General features: G+C 45.8%; 1 protein-coding gene across 1 annotated transcript in view; it reads left to right on the top strand.

The window, feature by feature from the left end:
* Positions 1-243: 243 nt before the first annotated feature.
* TACR3 (tachykinin receptor 3) overlaps positions 244-21,221 on the top strand; it is a 267,740-nt gene continuing 246,762 nt past the window's right edge. Inside the window, exon 1 of the mRNA XM_089680526.1 lies at positions 244-1,255. Within this exon, the coding sequence (XP_089536652.1) occupies positions 813-1,255 (443 nt within the window). The 5' untranslated portion in view covers positions 244-812. The remainder of the gene's footprint in view (positions 1,256-21,221) is intronic.

Here is a 21,221-nt window from a genome sequence, read left to right on the forward strand (position 1 = left end):
TTTTTGCAAAGTAAAGTTTCACCACGTTCACTAAGCTTTACCGAAAAATCTCTGGCAAAGTGAACAGTCTATTTGCCTTTAGTAAATAAAGCCCAATATCTCTAGACGCTTTTACTCATTTATTCTCATCATTGTGTTGAATGGGGGCAGTGTCTGTTCCACAGCAGAATGACAGGGGCGGAGAGCTCCTAGACAAGCGTGTGAACGGAGTTGTAGCCATATAGTGCTCCGTCTTCTGAATGAGGATTTCAGCACCATGGACCTCACATCCCTTCAGCACTGCGCTATTCAGAGAGATAACTGAACAAGTTGTGAATAAGCATCATAGCAGACCGCAGATAGCGTGACACATGCATAGAGAAAGGGCTAGCAAAGTGTGCTTGGATTGCAAGCTTCTCTGTATCACTGCATGCAGCACAAAGCCTACCTGTTTGCAAGCTGGGGGGAGTGTAGGATGCACTCAGTGGGCTCTCTGTAATCCCCCCCTTCCAGAATGATGTCACAGGCATTTTCCTAGACATTGGAGGAACTCGTTCTATAAAAGACTCACACCAGCTGTCTCTGCCTTGACTTGCACACTGCTGGAAGGAAGGAACTTAGCTTGAAGTTCATCTTTCCTATCACATTCTATTTATATCCCCCTTCACATTCACTGTAGTGTTTGAATTTGGTATAGAGGCAATCATGTTTTCAACTTGAGTTCAGATTGTAGTTCTTTATTGCATGCACTTTGCATTCCTCTACTGAAACTTGGAGAGTATTGTACAGCTAACAGTCGTCTGGCTGCACTGAAAGCTTCTGGGGACACAGAGATGACTTCCACTCCAGCAAATGTGACAGGTGAAGAAGGGGTGGGCATGTTTGCTCCTCTTGGGGAAGGATTGCTATGGCCAAAGAACATCACCCAGACTAATGTGACTGCCCCAGTTACTCACAGGTTTGTGCAACCGCCCTGGCGCATAGCACTTTGGTCTCTGGCTTATGGATCTATGGTGGCAGTTGCTGTATTTGGCAATATCATAGTAATGTGGATCATACTGGCTCACAAAAGAATGAGGACAGTAACCAACTACTTTCTGGTCAGCCTGGCCTTCTCGGATGCTTCTATGGCAGCTTTCAATACCCTGGTGAATTTCATATATGCCCTGCACAATGAATGGTACTTTGGGGAGGCTTACTGTAGATTCCACAACTTCTTTCCTATTACAGCCATCTTTGCCAGCATCTACTCAATGTCTGCTATAGCTGTGGACAGGTAAGTTACACTAGCCTAAGGGAAGACGTGTGTGTGTGTGTGGGGGGGGGGGGGGCGGGAGCAGATCTGATTTAAAGGACCACTATCACAAAAAAAAATTATAGATGACTGAATGTGATTAATACTTGCAATGATAGGATTCAGTATTTTTTATATTTCATGTACTTTTTTCTTTTTTAATTATTTTCTCCATGTCTACCTGCAGACCAAGCTGACCGACAAAAATGACATGGGTTGGAGCAAACTGTGAGGTTGCAGGTGTGCTTGAGAAGGTGCATTAGCAGTTTTATACATTGTTTGTTTTTAAGAAAATTTTAACTGTATGATGAATAGGTGATTATTGTAAAGACACGTGATATTGTTGGTCCTAGCCCCTATCACTTTCCTGGACAGCTTGGTCTACATGTATATGTGGAGGAAACTATGAATGAAGGCATGTGCAATAAAAAAGAACTGTGTGTGTATATATATATATATATATATATATATATATATATATATATATATATACACACACAGTTCACACAGTATATGTGGAGGAAACTATGAATGAAGGCATGTGCAATAAAAAAGAACTGTGTGTGTGTGTATATATATATATATATATATATATATATATATATACTCAATATATGTATTAAATAACTCTATACACTCATCAGTATTGCTCACCTAAGATCTGAAATGATGAAATGTAGGTTTCTTTTCCATACAGAAGTAGGCAATTTGTTTAGCTCTCTAGTTGTAGCTGAACAGAATGTGCCAGCACGCCACTTTATTATACTGTACATCATGCCCACAGTTCATACATCTTTAGCTGGTTGTAGACTAATAGTTTCTTTCATTCAGCCTCTGGGCTGAATGTAAGAAATCTGACAGGTTACTCCATACACACTAAACAGTGCAGATGGACAAATCTCCTGCTGTGGTTATTGTATTCTGACATGTGCAGGTTACTGTCAAAAGATGTGATTGAATACAGGGGCTGTATGGCTAACAGTTTTCCACCTGGCTTCTTTCAATGGAAGAATGTGTTGGTGACAGGGCCACCCAATGATCAAATTTCGGCCAGTTCATTAGGAATCATCCAAAATTTGTTCAGGGTATGGCCAGCCTTAGACAATCTTAGAACAGAGTATATATTCCAGTAATAAACTCACATTTATTCTGTATATACTTATAACCAGGACCTTTCATCTAATATTTTAATAGATCGTAATTATGTAATAGAATGAAAGTATACATGTTGATAATAGCTTGGATACACACAGGTATCATCAAGCTCTGTGGGTACTTATAAAATATCTGACTTACATTAGAAAGGTTTTATTTACTATCAGGACTCCTGGACTTCGTTGGTAAGGCACTATCATTAGTAGTAATGCTGCAAACAATCAAATTTATTCTAAAATAGGTAATACATTCCCAGTAATGATTCCAATGAGTTATTTTACATTGTATAATGATCATTGCCTTAATACAAGATTGCATGGGTTAAATTTCAAAGCTCTTGTTTTGTGTTGTTTCACTGATGTTAAACAGTGTGACATACATTCAGTAGTTAATAGGATTAAATGCATGGCTTGTCCTGTAGTGATTGTATGCCACCCATAACCTAAACCTATGACTAAAGCAGTAGATGGGATAGATATAAAGAGTGGTTCAAGCTTGATGTGTGATTACTATGTATTGAAGTGTGTGTACAAATAGCACTACATGTTAGCTTCAAGCAGATCAGCAAATCCCTTGTAATAATCCACTTGTCCAGGGCAAGCAATTTCCACTAAAACATGAGATCTTGTGGGTTTTTATAGTTCCTATCTTAATAACTACATATTAAATTTTATCCTTTACAACATCATTGTGCTTGTTGCTAGTTGTATAAATGAAATGTACAATGTAGATTATTGTGATTTGACCAGAAATCATTATTTTTGTAACACTATGAGGAAACTACTTGATTAAGAAGACATTTGTAAATGCATGTTTATATATTTTTTTATATAATTAAGACATTGACGTCTTTTATTTTGAAGTATATACAGTATATGTAATAATAGTTTCAAACAATTCCCACTCCACGCTCCTGCTGTGAAACTGAACTATGTGATATAAATGATTCACTATATCACCTGCTGCAATAAATACCCCAGTGATATTTAGGCTAATCATGTACATATTTTACCACATACCACATAATATGACATAACAAAATATGCATAACATTCTACCTCGCAGCTCTATAAATGCGTACATTAACATAAAACCATAAAAAATATATATCTCCAACTCCAAAACAAAATCAGTGTTAAAATAAATATAATTATCGCAATTCATACTTACTATTACCGTTTTTCCTAATAAAAGTTATTTACCCCATATCTGGAGAAATTCCTTCCATAATAGGAGATTCAACCTCCACATATGGAAAGGCTTCTCAGCAGTAAGAGCTGTGAAAATGTGGAGTAAACTCCCCCAGGAACTAGTTCTGGCCAGCTCAGTAGATTGTTTAAAAAAAAAAGTTCTGTATGTATTCCAAAATGCACAAAGATATTAACAATTAAATGTAATAACACAAGAGATTGTTGATTCAAGGAATATCGCCTTCTGGGCGATCCGGAAGAAAATACTTTTTCACCCGCTAGACAAACTGAGCCATGCTTTTTTCCTTCCTGTGATGAGCTGTGATTGGCCCAGGTACCATGTGATAGCTGTGGGCCAATCACAGCTCACTGGCATAGGAAGCAGAGCTGTTATGAATGACATTAATTCATAACATATTTGTTGACATTGTAATCATGTGGTCACATAGTGATCACATGATCTTTGGGCAGCTCAAAGTGCCCCTGTATCATAAGCCAGAAACCACTGTAGACACAGGGGTCATGGGGGAGGGGGGGGCACAGCTTGCTCCTTAATCTGTGCAGGCTTGCTGACATCTAGCCTTCATGTGCCGCTTGCCCGCAGTAAATGTACTGTGAACAGTCAGCAAGTTGGTATCTTTTTGCATTATTTTTCAAAGTAACTCGCATTAGTAGTTTGAGGTTGAATGGGATAACTGTATGTTCATTCTTTTTCCAAGTTTATTCAGCACAGGCTTCCATAGGTTTTTAGGTTGTAGCTCTGTAATATTTAGCAATATTAGGGGCTCCTATCACTGCACAAGGTTTAGCCCTCATGCACACTTGATGTTTTGATAAAGCTGGTAATGTTAACTGTTTAAAGTCACATTAAAAACGTGAATTTTTCAGCTTTTGTTAGCGTTTTTGCATTAGCATTTAGCAGCATCTTGCAGCGATTAGCCACGTTTTCCTGCATTTGTGTTTTTTAGAGTTTTTTGACCAAGAAAAAAAAAATTGGGGGGGACAAACGAGGCAAAGCACATTTTACCATGTTTTGCCACATTTTTCAGTATTAGAGCATTTTTACAGCTAAAAAAACTCCTCTACAAACCCATTAGTCCTGGGTTTTTTTTCCAGCCAAACAATGTTCCAGACGACAAAATGTTCATTAAAGTCTATGTGTGCATGGACACATAGGATAACATGCTGGGGGGTTTACTAGCGTTATAACAAAAACATTAAAAGCCAAAAAAAGCAGCTGTAAAAACATCAAGTGTGCATTAGGGCTTAGACATATTGGGGGAGATTTACTAAACATGGTGCACACAGAATCCGGTGCAGCTGTGAATAGTAACCAACTAGCTTCTGACTTCAGCTTGTTCAATTAAGCTTTGACAGTAAAACCTGGAAGATAATTGGTTACCCTGCACAGCTGCATCAGATGCACCAGTTTTAATAAATCTCCCCTATTGCTACTTAAGTGCTTTTTTTTTTTTTGCTTCCCCAAATGTAGCAGTTTATAATGCCTTGCACATTAGGTATGTAGGATAATAAAAATGTGATTGGCAGTGTCCTGAGTATAAATAGGATATGTAGGAGAACAAACAGTTTTGTCAATGTGATCCTTCCTGCCTTTTGCCAACTCTCTATATCAGGTTTGCTCATCCAGGGTTCCTCCAGAGGTTGTTAGGGGTTCCTTGAACAATGAGCAATTTCTACCTCTTAGATAACTTCCCACTGACACCATTCATCTTTTTTAGCTATATGTAAGGAGGGAATTCTTCCTAATGATCATAAGTGTAAGGAGCATTCTTCCCACTGACCATCACACTATTGTATCATGACTTGTAGATGTAGTATTTTTTAGCAGGAGTTCCCTGAGACTGGAATGTTGTTTCACTGGTTCCTCTGTGTTGAACAGGTTGGGAAAGGCTGCTATATCTAGCATTGGCACTTTCAGTGATAATGTGGACAGCACAGTGACTTAGCTCTTCTGCTTTTAGACTGCTTTCAAGTATTCCCAATGTACCTTGCTGAGCACCTTCTCTGCATCTAAAGAGAGGCCCAGGCAAGGTGTTTGACATTGCTCAGACCATTGAACCAGATTCAGTAACCTCTGTGTTCCATCAGAAACCTGTGGGTTTTTAATAAACCCTATATGATCTGCGTGAGCTAGCTGGAGAATAATATCCTTATCGTATAGCCTACTTGCAATGAGTTTGGTATATATCTTGAAGCTGGGTTTTATTAACAAAATTGGGCAGTAGTTTGCAGGATCGGTTGGGGATTTATAGAGTTAAAGAAGCATTACTCTAAGTGCTTCTAAAGATTCCTGTGGGACTTTTCTTAATTTGGCTGTTTAATTCAAAAACTTGCATAGTTGTGATGATAGAACATCAATATAGGCTTAATAATATTTGTTGCTAAACCCAACCAGGCGGGGGGCCTTGTGAGGAGGGAGATTCCTAATTACCAGTTTTATTTAAAGTGTAGAAAATGATTCTAATAAAATATCAAACTGTTAAGGGGAAAGTTTGGGGAGCTATAGCTTCTGCAGGAAGTTTTGAAAGTTTTCTAGTGGTGGCTGTGGATTTGTCAGGGAGGCCTTTAAATTGGATAGGGAAGAATCAAATTTGCTAACCTGAAGTAATTGTAAAGAAATTTGTTTAACCAAACATGTCACCCTTACCTGCTCTGTGCAATGGTTTTTCACAGTGCAGCCTTGATCTTCCTCTTCCGGGATCCCCTGCTTGTGCATCTGGCTGCTCCCTCTACCCAAGTGCTCCCATAGCAAGCTATTTGCTCTGGGGTAATAGTTTAAGAAATGGTGACGCGCTAGCAATATGATACAAAATACAGGAAATAGTGACATAAAATAAAGCATATAGACAGCAAAAAAAACAAATTACGTTCGTCAAGTGCCATGTGGAACAGTGCAGTAAACATTCAGTGTGCTGATCCAATTGGATCTCATAAACTGCTGCTAAAAGTGAAACAGGTAAAACCTGTAGCCATAAGAGTGGATCCTTTTTCCTGATGGAAAAAACACACCCCAACCAGCCTCCCCCTGTCCACATAGGGGACTAATAATAAATAATTGTGTGACCCCTCAGGGGGTAAAGACACAACACAATGTGAGCAATGCCAGTGGTGAATATTACAATCAATCCAATAAATACACAAGCATAAACATAAATGTCCAGAAAGAACTATATGCCAATGCACAAGTGCATGTAATCAATATATACGTCTAAAACACAGAATAACTGCAAGCCAACAGACTGGTGCTTGTGATAGGTGATCTTCAAACTAGGTGACAGGAATTCTAAATAGCAGAAATGCCCCCTCACCTCCAAGCAATGACCACAAGGGCCAGCTCGCCTTATAAATTTCACCACGATCCCAGAGAATAGGCCACGTCCAGATAAAGATGTTGCATAGGATCCTTTCCCAACAGTAATCTCAGGTCACACTCCCCTCAGAGCCATGCTGTCAAAAACATAAGCAAAGAACATCCTCCATAGTGTGATATGTTTATTGAACATCCAGAAATAAATTAAAATTGCCCACTCACATGAGATAGTAGTAAAAATAGCATTGCCACCACATAGTATGGGTGTACTGCATGGATCCTCAGACCAAGGGCAAAAAAGGTGTCCAACCGGAAGTGCGTCACCGGAAGTGCATCACCAGAACTGACGTACCGACGCGTTGCATCACGATCACGTGACTTCCTCAGGGAGGCTGGTTGGTGTGTGTTTTTTCCATCAGAAAAAAGGGTCCACTCATGGCTACAGGTTTTACCAAAAATGTAGAAATAAATGTATTTTTAAAGACATACAATATATATATGAAAATGTCTTTTTAAAAAATATTTTTCTTATATTTTGTAATATATTAAAAACAAATTTCAATATACAGTATATATATATATAAATATATTTTGAAATATATTGAATACGACCAAAATTGTAGTATTTCAAATATATGTCAATATATTTGGGAAGAATATTTTTAAAGTATATTTAAAATATTGTCACAAGTTAGCCTCATGTTTGTTTATTCTTACCTCCTTGCTGCTCCTGATTCCTTTCACATGCGTGGTTTGTCTGTACTCACCTTTGGGCGTCATCTGCTATTCTCTGGGTTTTATTGTCTTCCCTTCCATCACTTCCTGGCCCACCTTCTAGTTTGCTTGTCTATATAAGACATGCTCTGTCTAGCCCACTTTGCCTTAGCAACCTCCTAGATGTCTGAGCTCCTGTGTGTTGCTTTTGCCTGTATCCTGCATTGACTACTTGTGTACCGACCCCGACTTCGTTCTCTGACTGTGCTTGTTTTCTGCCCGTCCTGACCCTGGCTAGTCTATCGGATTTCCATTTGTCTCCTCCCATTGTACTCTGCTCCCGCGAGTAGTCTCCTTATCCTCAGCTGGGCATACCCGGGGGCTGCGACCTGGTCCCAGCTTGCTGCAAGTCCATCCCCGCCTTCAGGGGCTCTGGTGAAAAAGCAGGCTGGGGCTTAGACTCCGCACCCTGGGGAACCCCAAGTTGACCATCTACAAGGGCTCACTACCACAGGTGCTGACAAATATATTTTTCTTCCATGTGTGTGCAACCATTGAGAGCCAGAAGCTGTCATGTTCGTCCACACCAAACACTGTAAACTAATATTCAGACCAAGCCTTAAGCTCATCGCTACTTGTAGGGAGTAATAAGTCCCTTACCTTTTAGTGAGGTGCTTGTGAATTAAATTTTCTGAGTTGCAAGGTGTGTAAGTTTGCCCCAAAAGAGGAAAAAGAAAAAAAGAAATGTTTCTGTGCTTGGCACACTTCTTAGGGAGAGGACATATAAACAAATCAAGCTGCAGGAAAAGGTTAGGTCCAGATTGTACATACAATATTTTAGTGATTCTGGAACTTCTAATCTTAGTGATCCTATAGTGAGTCATGTATCATTATCTATTAACTATTCTTTATGGATGCAGTTGTGAAACCCTTTTGTGGAAAGGTCTTGAGGATGCTATCAACTAGTCGTTATTTGTGAAGTTGTTTCATCTTTTGATGACAGAATAGACTTAAGCTGATTTTGGTGCACAACAATAAAATTAGATGGGAAAACTCATTTATGGGGTATTTTCTTATTTTGTAAGATTTTAGTATTATGGTTGAATTTCTTATTTTTTTGTGGTGTTGGCTGAAATGTCCATAATATTTGCTTATGGGTCTAGAAGCATGCCCACTTTGTGTCAGGCAGATGTTTACAGAAGGTCTAAACAACTTGTGGGAATAGCAAAGTTTATCTGTTGTATAGAAGGAAAGGAATCAACTTTGGGTCACTGACTCAGGTATTCCTCTAAATATACCTCTAAACATTACCTTTTTTGTTAACCTGCCTCCTAATTGTGATGATTTATCTTTGATTCATTGAAGCTCCGTGGCCTGTGGTCTACAAGCACATTACCCCATCTTTCTTTCTATGTGATCCATTTATTTTTTTCTTTGTTACATTTGATTTTGTATTTGTAAAATTGTGGTATATAGATCTCATTGCAATTCCTTCCTAAAGGGACATGTAGGCAGGTGCAGTCTACATTCTCTACTGTGGGTGGTGGAATGGCAATGCAGCTGGGGGAGGAAGTTAAGAGAAACTGGGTTTCTCTGTGATTCCCTCAGTCCCCTTGGATAGCGTTCCGATTGGCTATGTTGATTCTAACCCTGGTGGCCATCTTGGGTCATGCAGAGTCTGGGTTTTGGCACACATTTTGCGAGTGTAAAGGACAGGTACAGGATAACTGTCTGTCAGGGACAGCACTAATGACAGGGAGAGATTCCAGAGGAGTAGAGAAAGTGTCGGGCCTTTTTCTGCAACTCAGAAAGCTCTCATTTGGGTTGGACTAGCCAGGCTGCACTCTGTTCTCATTCAGAGGTGCTGTCTCCCTCTCGGGCCTACTCACTGCTGACTCTCTCTGACTGGTGTGGGTTCCCTGGTCAGGTGTGCTTCCCCACTGGGCTGTTGTACTGTTTTACAAGTTCTGAAATACATCATTTTCTGCAATCAGAGATTGTGTAATTTCTGCTGCAGCACCTTGTTGCACTTACCCAACAGACAGATGCATCTGTTTTATATTATGTTTTGATACTCAATTGTTAGATGTGGAAAGATCAGCTAATGAGTTGGTTTCAAATACCTCCTGGGTTTGAATGGGTTTTGACAGTAGTTTTTTTTGTACTCACAATTCCTTTTTGTGAGATAATGCCTTTTAGTAAAGTCCTTAAGTTTTAGGTGTGGATTTGGGAGGCTTTTCTCCATTTTGGAGAGTTGCTCTGAGTCTCTAGTGCAGTGTTTCTCAGCCTTTTTACCTTCGAGGAACTCCTGACAAAAGTTTGAGATCTTGTAGAACCTCTGAAATAATGTTTAGATCTACAGCTCACAGACCATTGGTGTGATCAGCGAGATGTGATATAGCAACAATTATTTTTAGAAATAGCATTAAATAATAGAAACAACATTAAAACTTACCTATTTTATGTGAAATGTTTGCTGTTTGTTGCAGCACAAATGCTCAATTCTGGGTTTAACTTGAGATAAGCATTGTACAGGGGGAAGCAGGGCAGTGCACAGGAGATCAGGAGGACACAATACAGGGGGGGGGGGGGCGCAGCACATTATGGGGCACAATAGGGCACATTACATGGAGGGCACAGAAGGGCACATTATGAGACACAATAGGGCACATTACAAGGGGGAAAGCAGCAGGGAGCACATAGTAGGGCATGGCACATCATAGGGCTCACAGGGCACATCATAGGGCTCACAGCAGAACATGGGGCATATCATGGGGCTCACATCAGGGCATGGGCCGCATAATGGGGCTTAGAGTAGGGCATAGGGCACATCACGGGATGCACAGCAGAACATGGGGCACACAGCAGGGCATAGGGCATATCAGGGGGCACACAGCAGGACATGGGGCACATCATGGGGCTCACAGCAGAACATGGGGCACATGATGGGGCTCACAGCAGAGCATGGGGCACATCATGGGACTAACAGCAGGGCATGGTACACATCATGGGGCTCACAGCAGAGCATGGGGCACATCATGGGGCTCACAGCAGAGCATGGGGAACATCATGGGGCTCACAACAGAACATGGGGCACATCATGGGGCTCACAACAGAACATGGGGTATATCATAGGAAACACAGTAGAACATGGGGCACATCATGGGGCTCACAGCAGGGCATAAGACACACAGAAGGGCATAGGGCACATCATGGGGCACACAGCAGAACATGCAGGGCATAGGGCATACAGCAGGGCATGGGGCACATCATGGGGCTCACAGCAGAATACGGTGCACATCATGGGGCTCACAGCAGAGCATGGGGTATATCATGGGAAACACAGTAGAACATGGGGCACATCATGGAGCTCACAGCAGGGCATGGGACACATCATGGGTCTCACAGCAGGGCATGGGGCACATCATGGGGCACACAGCAGAACATGGGGCACACAGCAGGGCATAGGGCACACAACAGGGCATGGGGTACATCACAGGGCACACAGCAGAACAGGGGACACATCATGGGCTCACATCAGAACATGCAGCACATCATGGGGCTCATAGCAGGGAATGAGGCACATAATGGGTCTCACAGCAAAGCAGAGAGCACACAGCAGGGCATGGGGTACATCATGGTACACACAACAGAACATGGGGCACATCATGGGGATCACAACAGGTCATATTATGGGGCTCACAACACAACATGGGGCACACAGCAGGGCATATAACAAAGCACACAGCAGGGCATGGGGCACATCATTGGGCACACAGCAGAGAACACTGTAGTAGCATGTAGAGTAGTGTGGGAAACAACTGTAATAAGACCTCTCTCATAGTGTGATCCTTCCTGCTGACTCCTCCTCTCTTCTTGTCCATCCCAGCTGATGTCACATACAAGCAACTGGGGTGGAGGGGAGGAAAGGAGGGGCAGGCGGGCAGGATCACGCTATGAGAGAGGTCTTATTACAGCCGGTTCCCACGCTACTCTGCATTTGTTGGCTGAGATTAGATCTACCCGTCAGCTGTCAGTGATTGATGGGTAGATCACCGAGGAACTTCAGGGAACTAGGGTTCCATTGAACCCCGGTTGAGAAACACTGCTCTAATGGATTGCCCTCCACAGGTGGAATTTCATGATCATCCCTGGTGCCATCTTAAAACTTTTCCTTCTCTAAAAACATTTCTCTGTATAGTATATGTAGTTATCAGGCCTTGAGCTGATCAAAAACTGCATCACCGATAAAGATATATGGTGAGAAAGATACTCACGCCTCCCAAACCAGTTCAGTAACTTATATACTAAAGTGCTGCACAGAAAAAATCCAATGTAAGCTCCTAAAGGGGAATAATCCTTTGCATAACTTCTTTTGGAAGGTACCTTCTATTGGAATTCATGGGATGGATTGTTCCCCTCAGGAGCTTACAGTGATTACAGGATTTTTTCACTTCATGACGTTTTTAACACATACAGTAGATGTTTCATTAAAAATTACAGGTCATCTGAATATTACTGTATGTTGTCTGGATGCAGAATTCTGTAATCCTTTTGAGCCTCACTTTAGCCTTCTTTAATACAGTGTCCAGCACCATACCACTTTTGAGGGAGTCCTAGGTGGCCAGCATTTATCATGAAAGTTTAATTGTACAAGCTGAAGTTAGAAGCTGATTGGCTGCATAGCTGCACCAGATTCTAAGTGCTCCAGTTTTAGTAAATCTCCCCCAAATGTATATCTTTAATATGAGTTATCTTTTTTCTGACTGTTTGAGATAAAGAGTGTAAATAATGGTTTTATGCCCTCTGAGGCCTTATAATGTTCATTAGCTATTGTAATTCTTTGTGTCTTGGTTTTATCAAGGTAAATGAAAACATTTTTATGATTGGCCATATGACTTTGGAATCAATATAGCAGGAAAAAATTGATGAGGCACCTTTTTTGGAATGAAAGGCACACTTAAGCCTCGTACACATAGGCAAAATAATGGCCTAAATCAGCTGGTACAGTAGAAACCGGCCAACATTCGGCCTGGGTGTACAGATCCTTGTCCGACAGAAGCTCATTTCTCGACTGGCTTCTGGCAAACAAACATGCTGGAAAACCAGCATCCAATTGGCATCAGATCAGTGCTCTCAGCCAAGGACTGTGAGCGCGTGAGATGGGGAAACAGCTCTCGTTGTTTGAACACTGTTTGTGTGCAATAAATTATGGTGTGGAGTAAATTGATGTTTTGACTGACATTCTGCGGTTTAGCCACAAGTTGTCACTGTTTTTCTAACACAGCCTCACTGCATAGATATTTTTATATTCATGAAGCGGTGGGGTTTTCACACAGAGTTGGGATTTTTAGTGAACAGGAAGAGACTGCAGCCATGTTCTGGAGAATGCTGAATGAAGGGGCCATGTGAGCTGCAGCTGGGTGAAGCTGATGAGATTGCTGCCAGGAAGCTGATGAGATTTCTGCCAGGAAGCTGATGAGAGCAGAGGAACAACACAGCATACACTGCAATATCGCAGGCTTGTTGGAGAGACATTTGTTCTGTTCAGAGTCACCAGCGGATGCAAAGCAGACCCAGGTCGGTAAGATCTCATTTCAGTGTTGGCGCCTATAGACTGCGACCAGGCCTATAGTTAGTTAGTTAGGGTCTCTGTTTGTGTCAGGCCACAAGTGTTGTTACTGATTATTGGAAGGACTCTAAAACTTAAAGTGACATTTCACATTGGAGAGCTGATAACATCCCACAAACTTAAGCCAGACTGGCGTTTTGCTCAGAAGGAATACTCAGGCACGTGCTACAGGACCAGTTATGAGAGGGGGAATACTGTAGATTTGTGTAAGATTGTAAGCGGTTGTGCTGCACCGCAGGCTAACCCATACCATACACCCATACACTGATTCCTGCTCTTTTAGGGTAATAACGGGTACGGTGTGGCAGCTTATTTGTGCCTATCAGTAGGTAAATTACTTCACTTTCTACCTTCATCCATCAGAAGGCGTCGTGCTGTGCAGAACAAGGGTCTCAGCCTTTGGGCTGGGTGTATGTAAATTTATTGTATGTTCCCAGCATTTGTGGTTGTGTTTATTTGCCACATCTAAGTAAAGTTCTGTTGTGGCAAAAGCTGGTGTTGGGGCTGCTTTCCTCGTTCGTGACTTCACTGTATCCTGGCACCTTTGGGGGGCGGGTACCCGAATTTGACAGGTACCCTCTCCCACTTCCGATCAGATCGCATAGGCGACCGGAAGGTGTCCTCCCTCCCTCCCTCCCTCCCTCCTGTAGTCTTTTGGGACATGTGACAGGTCCCAAAAGACTACAGGACCATTTATGAAGCGCAGCGCTACTCGCACATGCGCAGTAGGTACCCGGTTGTGAAGTCGCAAGCTGTCACAGCCGGTTGCCTGCACTGAAGATGCTGGCCTCCTGGAATACAGGACGGCAGGTGAAACGGGCTGCAGGGGACACACCAGGGGCCAAGGGACAGGTAAGTGGCGGTTTTTTAAAAGTCAGCAGCTACAGTTTTTGTAGCTGCTGACTTTTATATTTTGACAGGGTGAGTGGAACTCCGCTTTAATTTATCTCTTTTGGTGGTTAATTCTAGCTTTCCAAATTCTTCAGTTTGTGTAAGTGTCCTTTTTTCATTCAAAACAATCATGTGTTTACCATGCTGTGGTTGTTGGTGCATATTCTGGTTCCAGAGCCTTTTCTCTTTTTCACTGTTTTCATCCATAAATTCATGATCATGAGTAGAGATGAGCGAAGAAATGAAAAATTCGATTCGACTGATTCGGCGAATTCGTGGACAATATTCGATTCGAGTCGAATAAATTCGCTGTGAATTTAACTTAAAAAAGGGTGTTTCTAGGCTTCAGAGAGACTTAATATTAGTGCAGAACACTGTACCTTTAATTTAAATGCCCTTGGAGTCTGCTGGGGAAGAGAAATAATACTGTCTGTCAGTATGACATGCAGATGAGTGCCGTCGATCTTAGAATCACTGCACACTTCACTCCTTTGGCCAGTCACGGGGCCAAAACCAGTGTTTGGAGCCACAGTGTGGCGGTGGAGGCAGCAGCAATGGGAGGCCATACAGCAACCTATGACAAAATGGAAACCAGCAGGAGCGTGAGGAGACCTGAAAGTGGCACATGGCAGAGTGGGAGCAATGGGAGGCGGTACAGGGACCCAGGTCACACTGTGGGCCCAGCAGCAGCGTGACCAGGCGGTACGGGGGCCCATGGCCGATATGGGGCTTGGTGGCACCTATGGAAGGCCTGTAATCTGCCAGCAACCTATGACAAAATGGACAACCGCAGGAGTGTGAGGAGATTTCAAAGTGGCACATGGCAGAGTGGAAGCAATGGGAGGCCGTACAGGGACCCAGGTCACACTGTGGGACCAGCATCAGCGTGAACAGGCGGTACGGGGGCCCATGGCCGATTTGACCTCATTCATCCCATAGTCCTGCCGACTCACGAATAGCGTGGCCTCCTCAAAGGGCCTGAGCAAGCGCAGGTGTCACACATGAGCTGACAATGGCTGACATCTAAGTTACACAGGGAGTACCTTTATCCGCTTTTAACATCAGGAAATCTGTGATGGACTTTAGCTGTTCGTAAAGGCGGTCTAACATATGTAGGGTTGAATTACACCTTGTTGCAACGTCACAGCATGAGGAGTCGGTACGGGGGCCCATGGCAGATTACATGTCTGGCAGCAGCAATGGGAGGCCCGTAATCTGCCAGCACCCTATGTCAAAAAATTTAACACACCAGCAGTGTGAAGAGACCTGAAAGTGGCACATGGCAGCAGAGTGTGGCGATGGAGACAGCAGCAATGGGAGGCCGTACAGGGACCCATGAGAGACTCTGGACTTGGCAGCAGCATGAGGAGGCGGTATATAGGGGCCCATGGCAGATTAGGGGCCTGGCAGCAGCTATGTGAGGCCCGTAATCTGCCTGCACCCTATGTCAAAAAATTTAACACACCAGCAGTGTGAAGAGACCTGAAAGTGGCACATGGCAGCAGAGTGTGGCGATGGAGACAGCAGCAATGGGAGGCCGTACAGGGACCCATGAGAGACTCTGGACTTGGCAGCAGCATGAGGAGGCGGTATATAGGGGCCCATGGCAGATTAGGGGCCTGGCAGCAGCTATGTGAGGCCCGTAATCTGCCTGCACCCTATGTCAAAAAATTAAACACACCAGCAGTGTGAAGAGACCTGAAAGTGGCACATGGCAGAGTGTGGCGATGGAGACAGCAGCAATGGGAGGCCGTACAGGGACCCATGACAGACTCTAGACTTGGCAGCAGCATGAGGAGGCGGTATATAGGGGCCCATGGCAGATTAGGGGCCTGGCAGCAGCTATGTGAGGCCCGTAATCTGCCTGCACCCTATGTCAAAAAATTAAACACACCAGCAGTGTGAAGAGACCTGAAAGTGGCACATGGCAGAGTGTGGCGATGGAGACAGCAGCAATGGGAGGCCGTACAGGGACCCATGACAGACTCTAGACTTGGCAGCAGCATGAGGAGGCGGTATATAGGGGCCCATGGCAGATTAGGGGCCTGGCAGCAGCTATGTGAGGCCCGTAATCTGCCTGCACCCTATGTCAAAAAATTAAACACACCAGCAGTGTGAAGAGACCTGAAAGTGGCACATGGCAGAGTGTGGCGATGGAGACAGCAGCAATGGGAGGCCGTACAGGGACCCATGACAGACTCTAGACTTGGCAGCAGCATGAGGAGGCGGTATATAGGGGCCCATGGCAGATTAGGGGCCTGGCAGCAGCTATGTGAGGCCCGTAATCTGCCTGCACCCTATGTCAAAAAATTTAACACACCAGCAGTGTGAAGAGACCTGAAAGTGGCACATGGCAGCAGAGTGTGGCGATGGAGACAGCAGCAATGGGAGGCCGTACAGGGACCCATGAGAGACTCTAGACTTGGCAGCAGCATGAGGAGGCGGTATATAGGGGCCCATGGCAGATTAGGGGCCTGGCAGCAGCTATGTGAGGCCTGTAATCTGCCTGCACCCTATGTCAAAAAATTTAACACACCAGCAGTGTGAAGAGACCTGAAAGTGGCACATGGCAGCAGAGTGTGGCGATGGAGACAGCAGCAATGGGAGGCCGTACAGGGACCCATGAGAGACTCTGGACTTGGCAGCAGCATGAGGAGGCGGTATATAGGGGCCCATGGCAGATTAGGGGCCTGGCAGCAGCTATGTGAGGCCCGTAATCTGCCTGCACCCTATGTCAAAAAATTTAACACACCAGCAGTGTGAAGAGACCTGAAAGTGGCACATGGCAGCAGAGTGTGGCGATGGAGACAGCAGCAATGGGAGGCCGTACAGGGACCCATGAGAGACTCTAGACTTGGCAGCAGCATGAGGAGGCGGTATATAGGGGCCCATGGCAGATTAGGGGCCTGGCAGCAGCTATGTGAGGCCCGTAATCTGCCTGCACCCTATGTCAAAAAATTTAACACACCAGCAGTGTGAAGAGACCTGAAAGTGGCACATGGCAGCAGAGTGTGGCGATGGAGACAGCAGCAATGGGAGGCCGTACAGGGACCCATGAGAGACTCTAGACTTGGCAGCAGCATGAGGAGGCGGTATATAGGGGCCCATGGCAGATTAGGGGCCTGGCAGCAGCTATGTGAGGCCCGTAATCTGCCTGCACCCTATGTCAAAAAATTAAACACACCAGCAGTGTGAAGAGACCTGAAAGTGGCACATGGCAGAGTGTGGCGATGGAGACAGCAGCAATGGGAGGCCGTACAGGGACCCATGACAGACTCTAGACTTGGCAGCAGCATGAGGAGGCGGTATATAGGGGCCCATGGCAGATTAGGGGCCTGGCAGCAGCTATGTGAGGCCCGTAATCTGCCTGCACCCTATGTCAAAAAATTAAACACACCAGCAGTGTGAAGAGACCTGAAAGTGGCACATGGCAGAGTGTGGCGATGGAGACAGCAGCAATGGGAGGCCGTACAGGGACCCATGACAGACTCTAGACTTGGCAGCAGCATGAGGAGGCGGTATATAGGGGCCCATGGCAGATTAGGGGCCTGGCAGCAGCTATGTGAGGCCCGTAATCTGCCTGCACCCTATGTCAAAAAATTTAACACACCAGCAGTGTGAAGAGACCTGAAAGTGGCACATGGCAGCAGAGTGTGGCGATGGAGACAGCAGCAATGGGAGGCCGTACAGGGACCCATGAGAGACTCTAGACTTGGCAGCAGCATGAGGAGGCGGTATATAGGGGCCCATGGCAGATTAGGGGCCTGGCAGCAGCTATGTGAGGCCTGTAATCTGCCTGCACCCTATGTCAAAAAATTTAACACACCAGCAGTGTGAAGAGACCTGAAAGTGGCACATGGCAGCAGAGTGTGGCGATGGAGACAGCAGCAATGGGAGGCCGTACAGGGACCCATGAGAGACTCTGGACTTGGCAGCAGCATGAGGAGGCGGTATATAGGGGCCCATGGCAGATTAGGGGCCTGGCAGCAGCTATGTGAGGCCCGTAATCTGCCTGCACCCTATGTCAAAAAATTTAACACACCAGCAGTGTGAAGAGACCTGAAAGTGGCACATGGCAGCAGAGTGTGGCGATGGAGACAGCAGCAATGGGAGGCCGTACAGGGACCCATGAGAGACTCTAGACTTGGCAGCAGCATGAGGAGGCGGTATATAGGGGCCCATGGCAGATTAGGGGCCTGGCAGCAGCTATGTGAGGCCCGTAATCTGCCTGCACCCTATGTCAAAAAATTTAACACACCAGCAGTGTGAAGAGACCTGAAAGTGGCACATGGCAGCAGAGTGTGGCGATGGAGACAGCAGCAATGGGAGGCCGTACAGGGACCCATGAGAGACTCTAGACTTGGCAGCAGCATGAGGAGGCGGTATATAGGGGCCCATGGCAGATTAGGGGCCTGGCAGCAGCTATGTGAGGCCCGTAATCTGCCTGCACCCTATGTCAAAAAATTTAACACACCAGCAGTGTGAAGAGACCTGAAAGTGGCACATGGCAGCAGAGTGTGGCGATGGAGACAGCAGCAATGGGAGGCCGTACAGGGACCCATGAGAGACTCTAGACTTGGCAGCAGCATGAGGAGGCGGTATATAGGGGCCCATGGCAGATTAGGGGCCTGGCAGCAGCTATGTGAGGCCCGTAATCTGCCTGCACCCTATGTCAAAAAATTTAACACACCAGCAGTGTGAAGAGACCTGAAAGTGGCACATGGCAGCAGAGTGTGGCGATGGAGACAGCAGCAATGGGAGGCCGTACAGGGACCCATGAGAGACTCTAGACTTGGCAGCAGCATGAGGAGGCGGTATATAGGGGCCCATGGCAGATTAGGGGCCTGGCAGCAGCTATGTGAGGCCCGTAATCTGCCTGCACCCTATGTCAAAAAATTAAACACACCAGCAGTGTGAAGAGACCTGAAAGTGGCACATGGCAGAGTGTGGCGATGGAGACAGCAGCAATGGGAGGCCGTACAGGGACCCATGACAGACTCTAGACTTGGCAGCAGCATGAGGAGGCGGTATATAGGGGCCCATGGCAGATTAGGGGCCTGGCAGCAGCTATGTGAGGCCCGTAATCTGCCTGCACCCTATGTCAAAAAATTAAACACACCAGCAGTGTGAAGAGACCTGAAAGTGGCACATGGCAGAGTGTGGCGATGGAGACAGCAGCAATGGGAGGCCGTACAGGGACCCATGACAGACTCTAGACTTGGCAGCAGCATGAGGAGGCGGTATATAGGGGCCCATGGCAGATTAGGGGCCTGGCAGCAGCTATGTGAGGCCCGTAATCTGCCTGCACCCTATGTCAAAAAATTTAACACACCAGCAGTGTGAAGAGACCTGAAAGTGGCACATGGCAGCAGAGTGTGGCGATGGAGACAGCAGCAATGGGAGGCCGTACAGGGACCCATGAGAGACTCTAGACTTGGCAGCAGCATGAGGAGGCGGTATATAGGGGCCCATGGCAGATTAGGGGCCTGGCAGCAGCTATGTGAGGCCTGTAATCTGCCTGCACCCTATGTCAAAAAATTTAACACACCAGCAGTGTGAAGAGACCTGAAAGTGGCACATGGCAGCAGAGTGTGGCGATGGAGACAGCAGCAATGGGAGGCCGTACAGGGACCCATGAGAGACTCTGGACTTGGCAGCAGCATGAGGAGGCGGTATATAGGGGCCCATGGCAGATTAGGGGCCTGGCAGCAGCTATGTGAGGCCCGTAATCTGCCTGCACCCTATGTCAAAAAATTTAACACACCAGCAGTGTGAAGAGACCTGAAAGTGGCACATGGCAGCAGAGTGTGGCGATGGAGACAGCAGCAATGGGAGGCCGTACAGGGACCCATGAGAGACTCTAGACTTGGCAGCAGCATGAGGAGGCGGTATATAGGGGCCCATGGCAGATTAGGGGCCTGGCAGCAGCTATGTGAGGCCCGTAATCTGCCTGCACCCTATGTCAAAAAATTTAACACACCAGCAGTGTGAAGAGACCTGAAAGTGGCACATGGCAGCAGAGTGTGGCGATGGAGACAGCAGCAATGGGAGGCCGTACAGGGACCCATGAGAGACTCTAGACTTGGCAGCAGCATGAGGAGGCGGTATATAGGGGCCCATGGCAGATTAGGGGCCTGGCAGCAGCTATGTGAGGCCCGTAATCTGCCTGCACCCTATGTCAAAAAATTTAACACACCAGCAGTGTGAAGAGACCTGAAAGTGGCACATGGCAGCAGAGTGTGGCGATGGAGACAGCAGCAATGGGAGGCCGTACAGGGACCCATGAGAGACTCTAGACTTGGCAGCAGCATGAGGAGGCGGTATATAGGGGCCCATGGCAGATTAGGGGCCTGGCAGCAGCTATGTGAGGCCCGTAATCTGCCTGCACCCTATGTCAAAAAATTTAACACACCAGCAGTGTGAAGAGACCTGAAAGTGGCACATGGCAGCAGAGTGTGGCGATGGAGACAGCAGCAATGGGAGGCCGTACAGGGACCCATGACAGACTCTAGACTTGGCAGCAGCATGAGGAGGCGGTATATAGGGGCCCATGGCAGATTAGGGGCCTGGCAGCAGCTATGTGAGGCCCGTAATCTGCCTGCACCCTATGTCAAAAAATTAAACACACCAGCAGTGTGAAGAGACCTGAAAGTGGCACATGGCAGAGTGTGGCGATGGAGACAGCAGCAATGGGAGGCCGTACAGGGACCCATGACAGACTCTAGACTTGGCAGCAGCATGAGGAGGCGGTATATAGGGGCCCATGGCAGATTAGGGGCCTGGCAGCAGCTATGTGAGGCCCGTAATCTGCCTGCACCCTATGTCAAAAAATTTAACACACCAGCAGTGTGAAGAGACCTGAAAGTGGCACATGGCAGCAGAGTGTGGCGATGGAGACAGCAGCAATGGGAGGCCGTACAGGGACCCATGAGAGACTCTAGACTTGGCAGCAGCATGAGGAGGCGGTATATAGGGGCCCATGGCAGATTAGGGGCCTGGCAGCAGCTATGTGAGGCCCGTAATCTGCCTGCACCC

The sequence above is a fragment of the Staurois parvus genome, unplaced genomic scaffold (assembly GCF_062004578.1).
Source record: "Staurois parvus isolate SC_StPar_1 unplaced genomic scaffold, SC_StPar_1.0 ptg000244l, whole genome shotgun sequence".
NCBI classification, from domain to species: Eukaryota; Metazoa; Chordata; class Amphibia; order Anura; family Ranidae; genus Staurois; species Staurois parvus.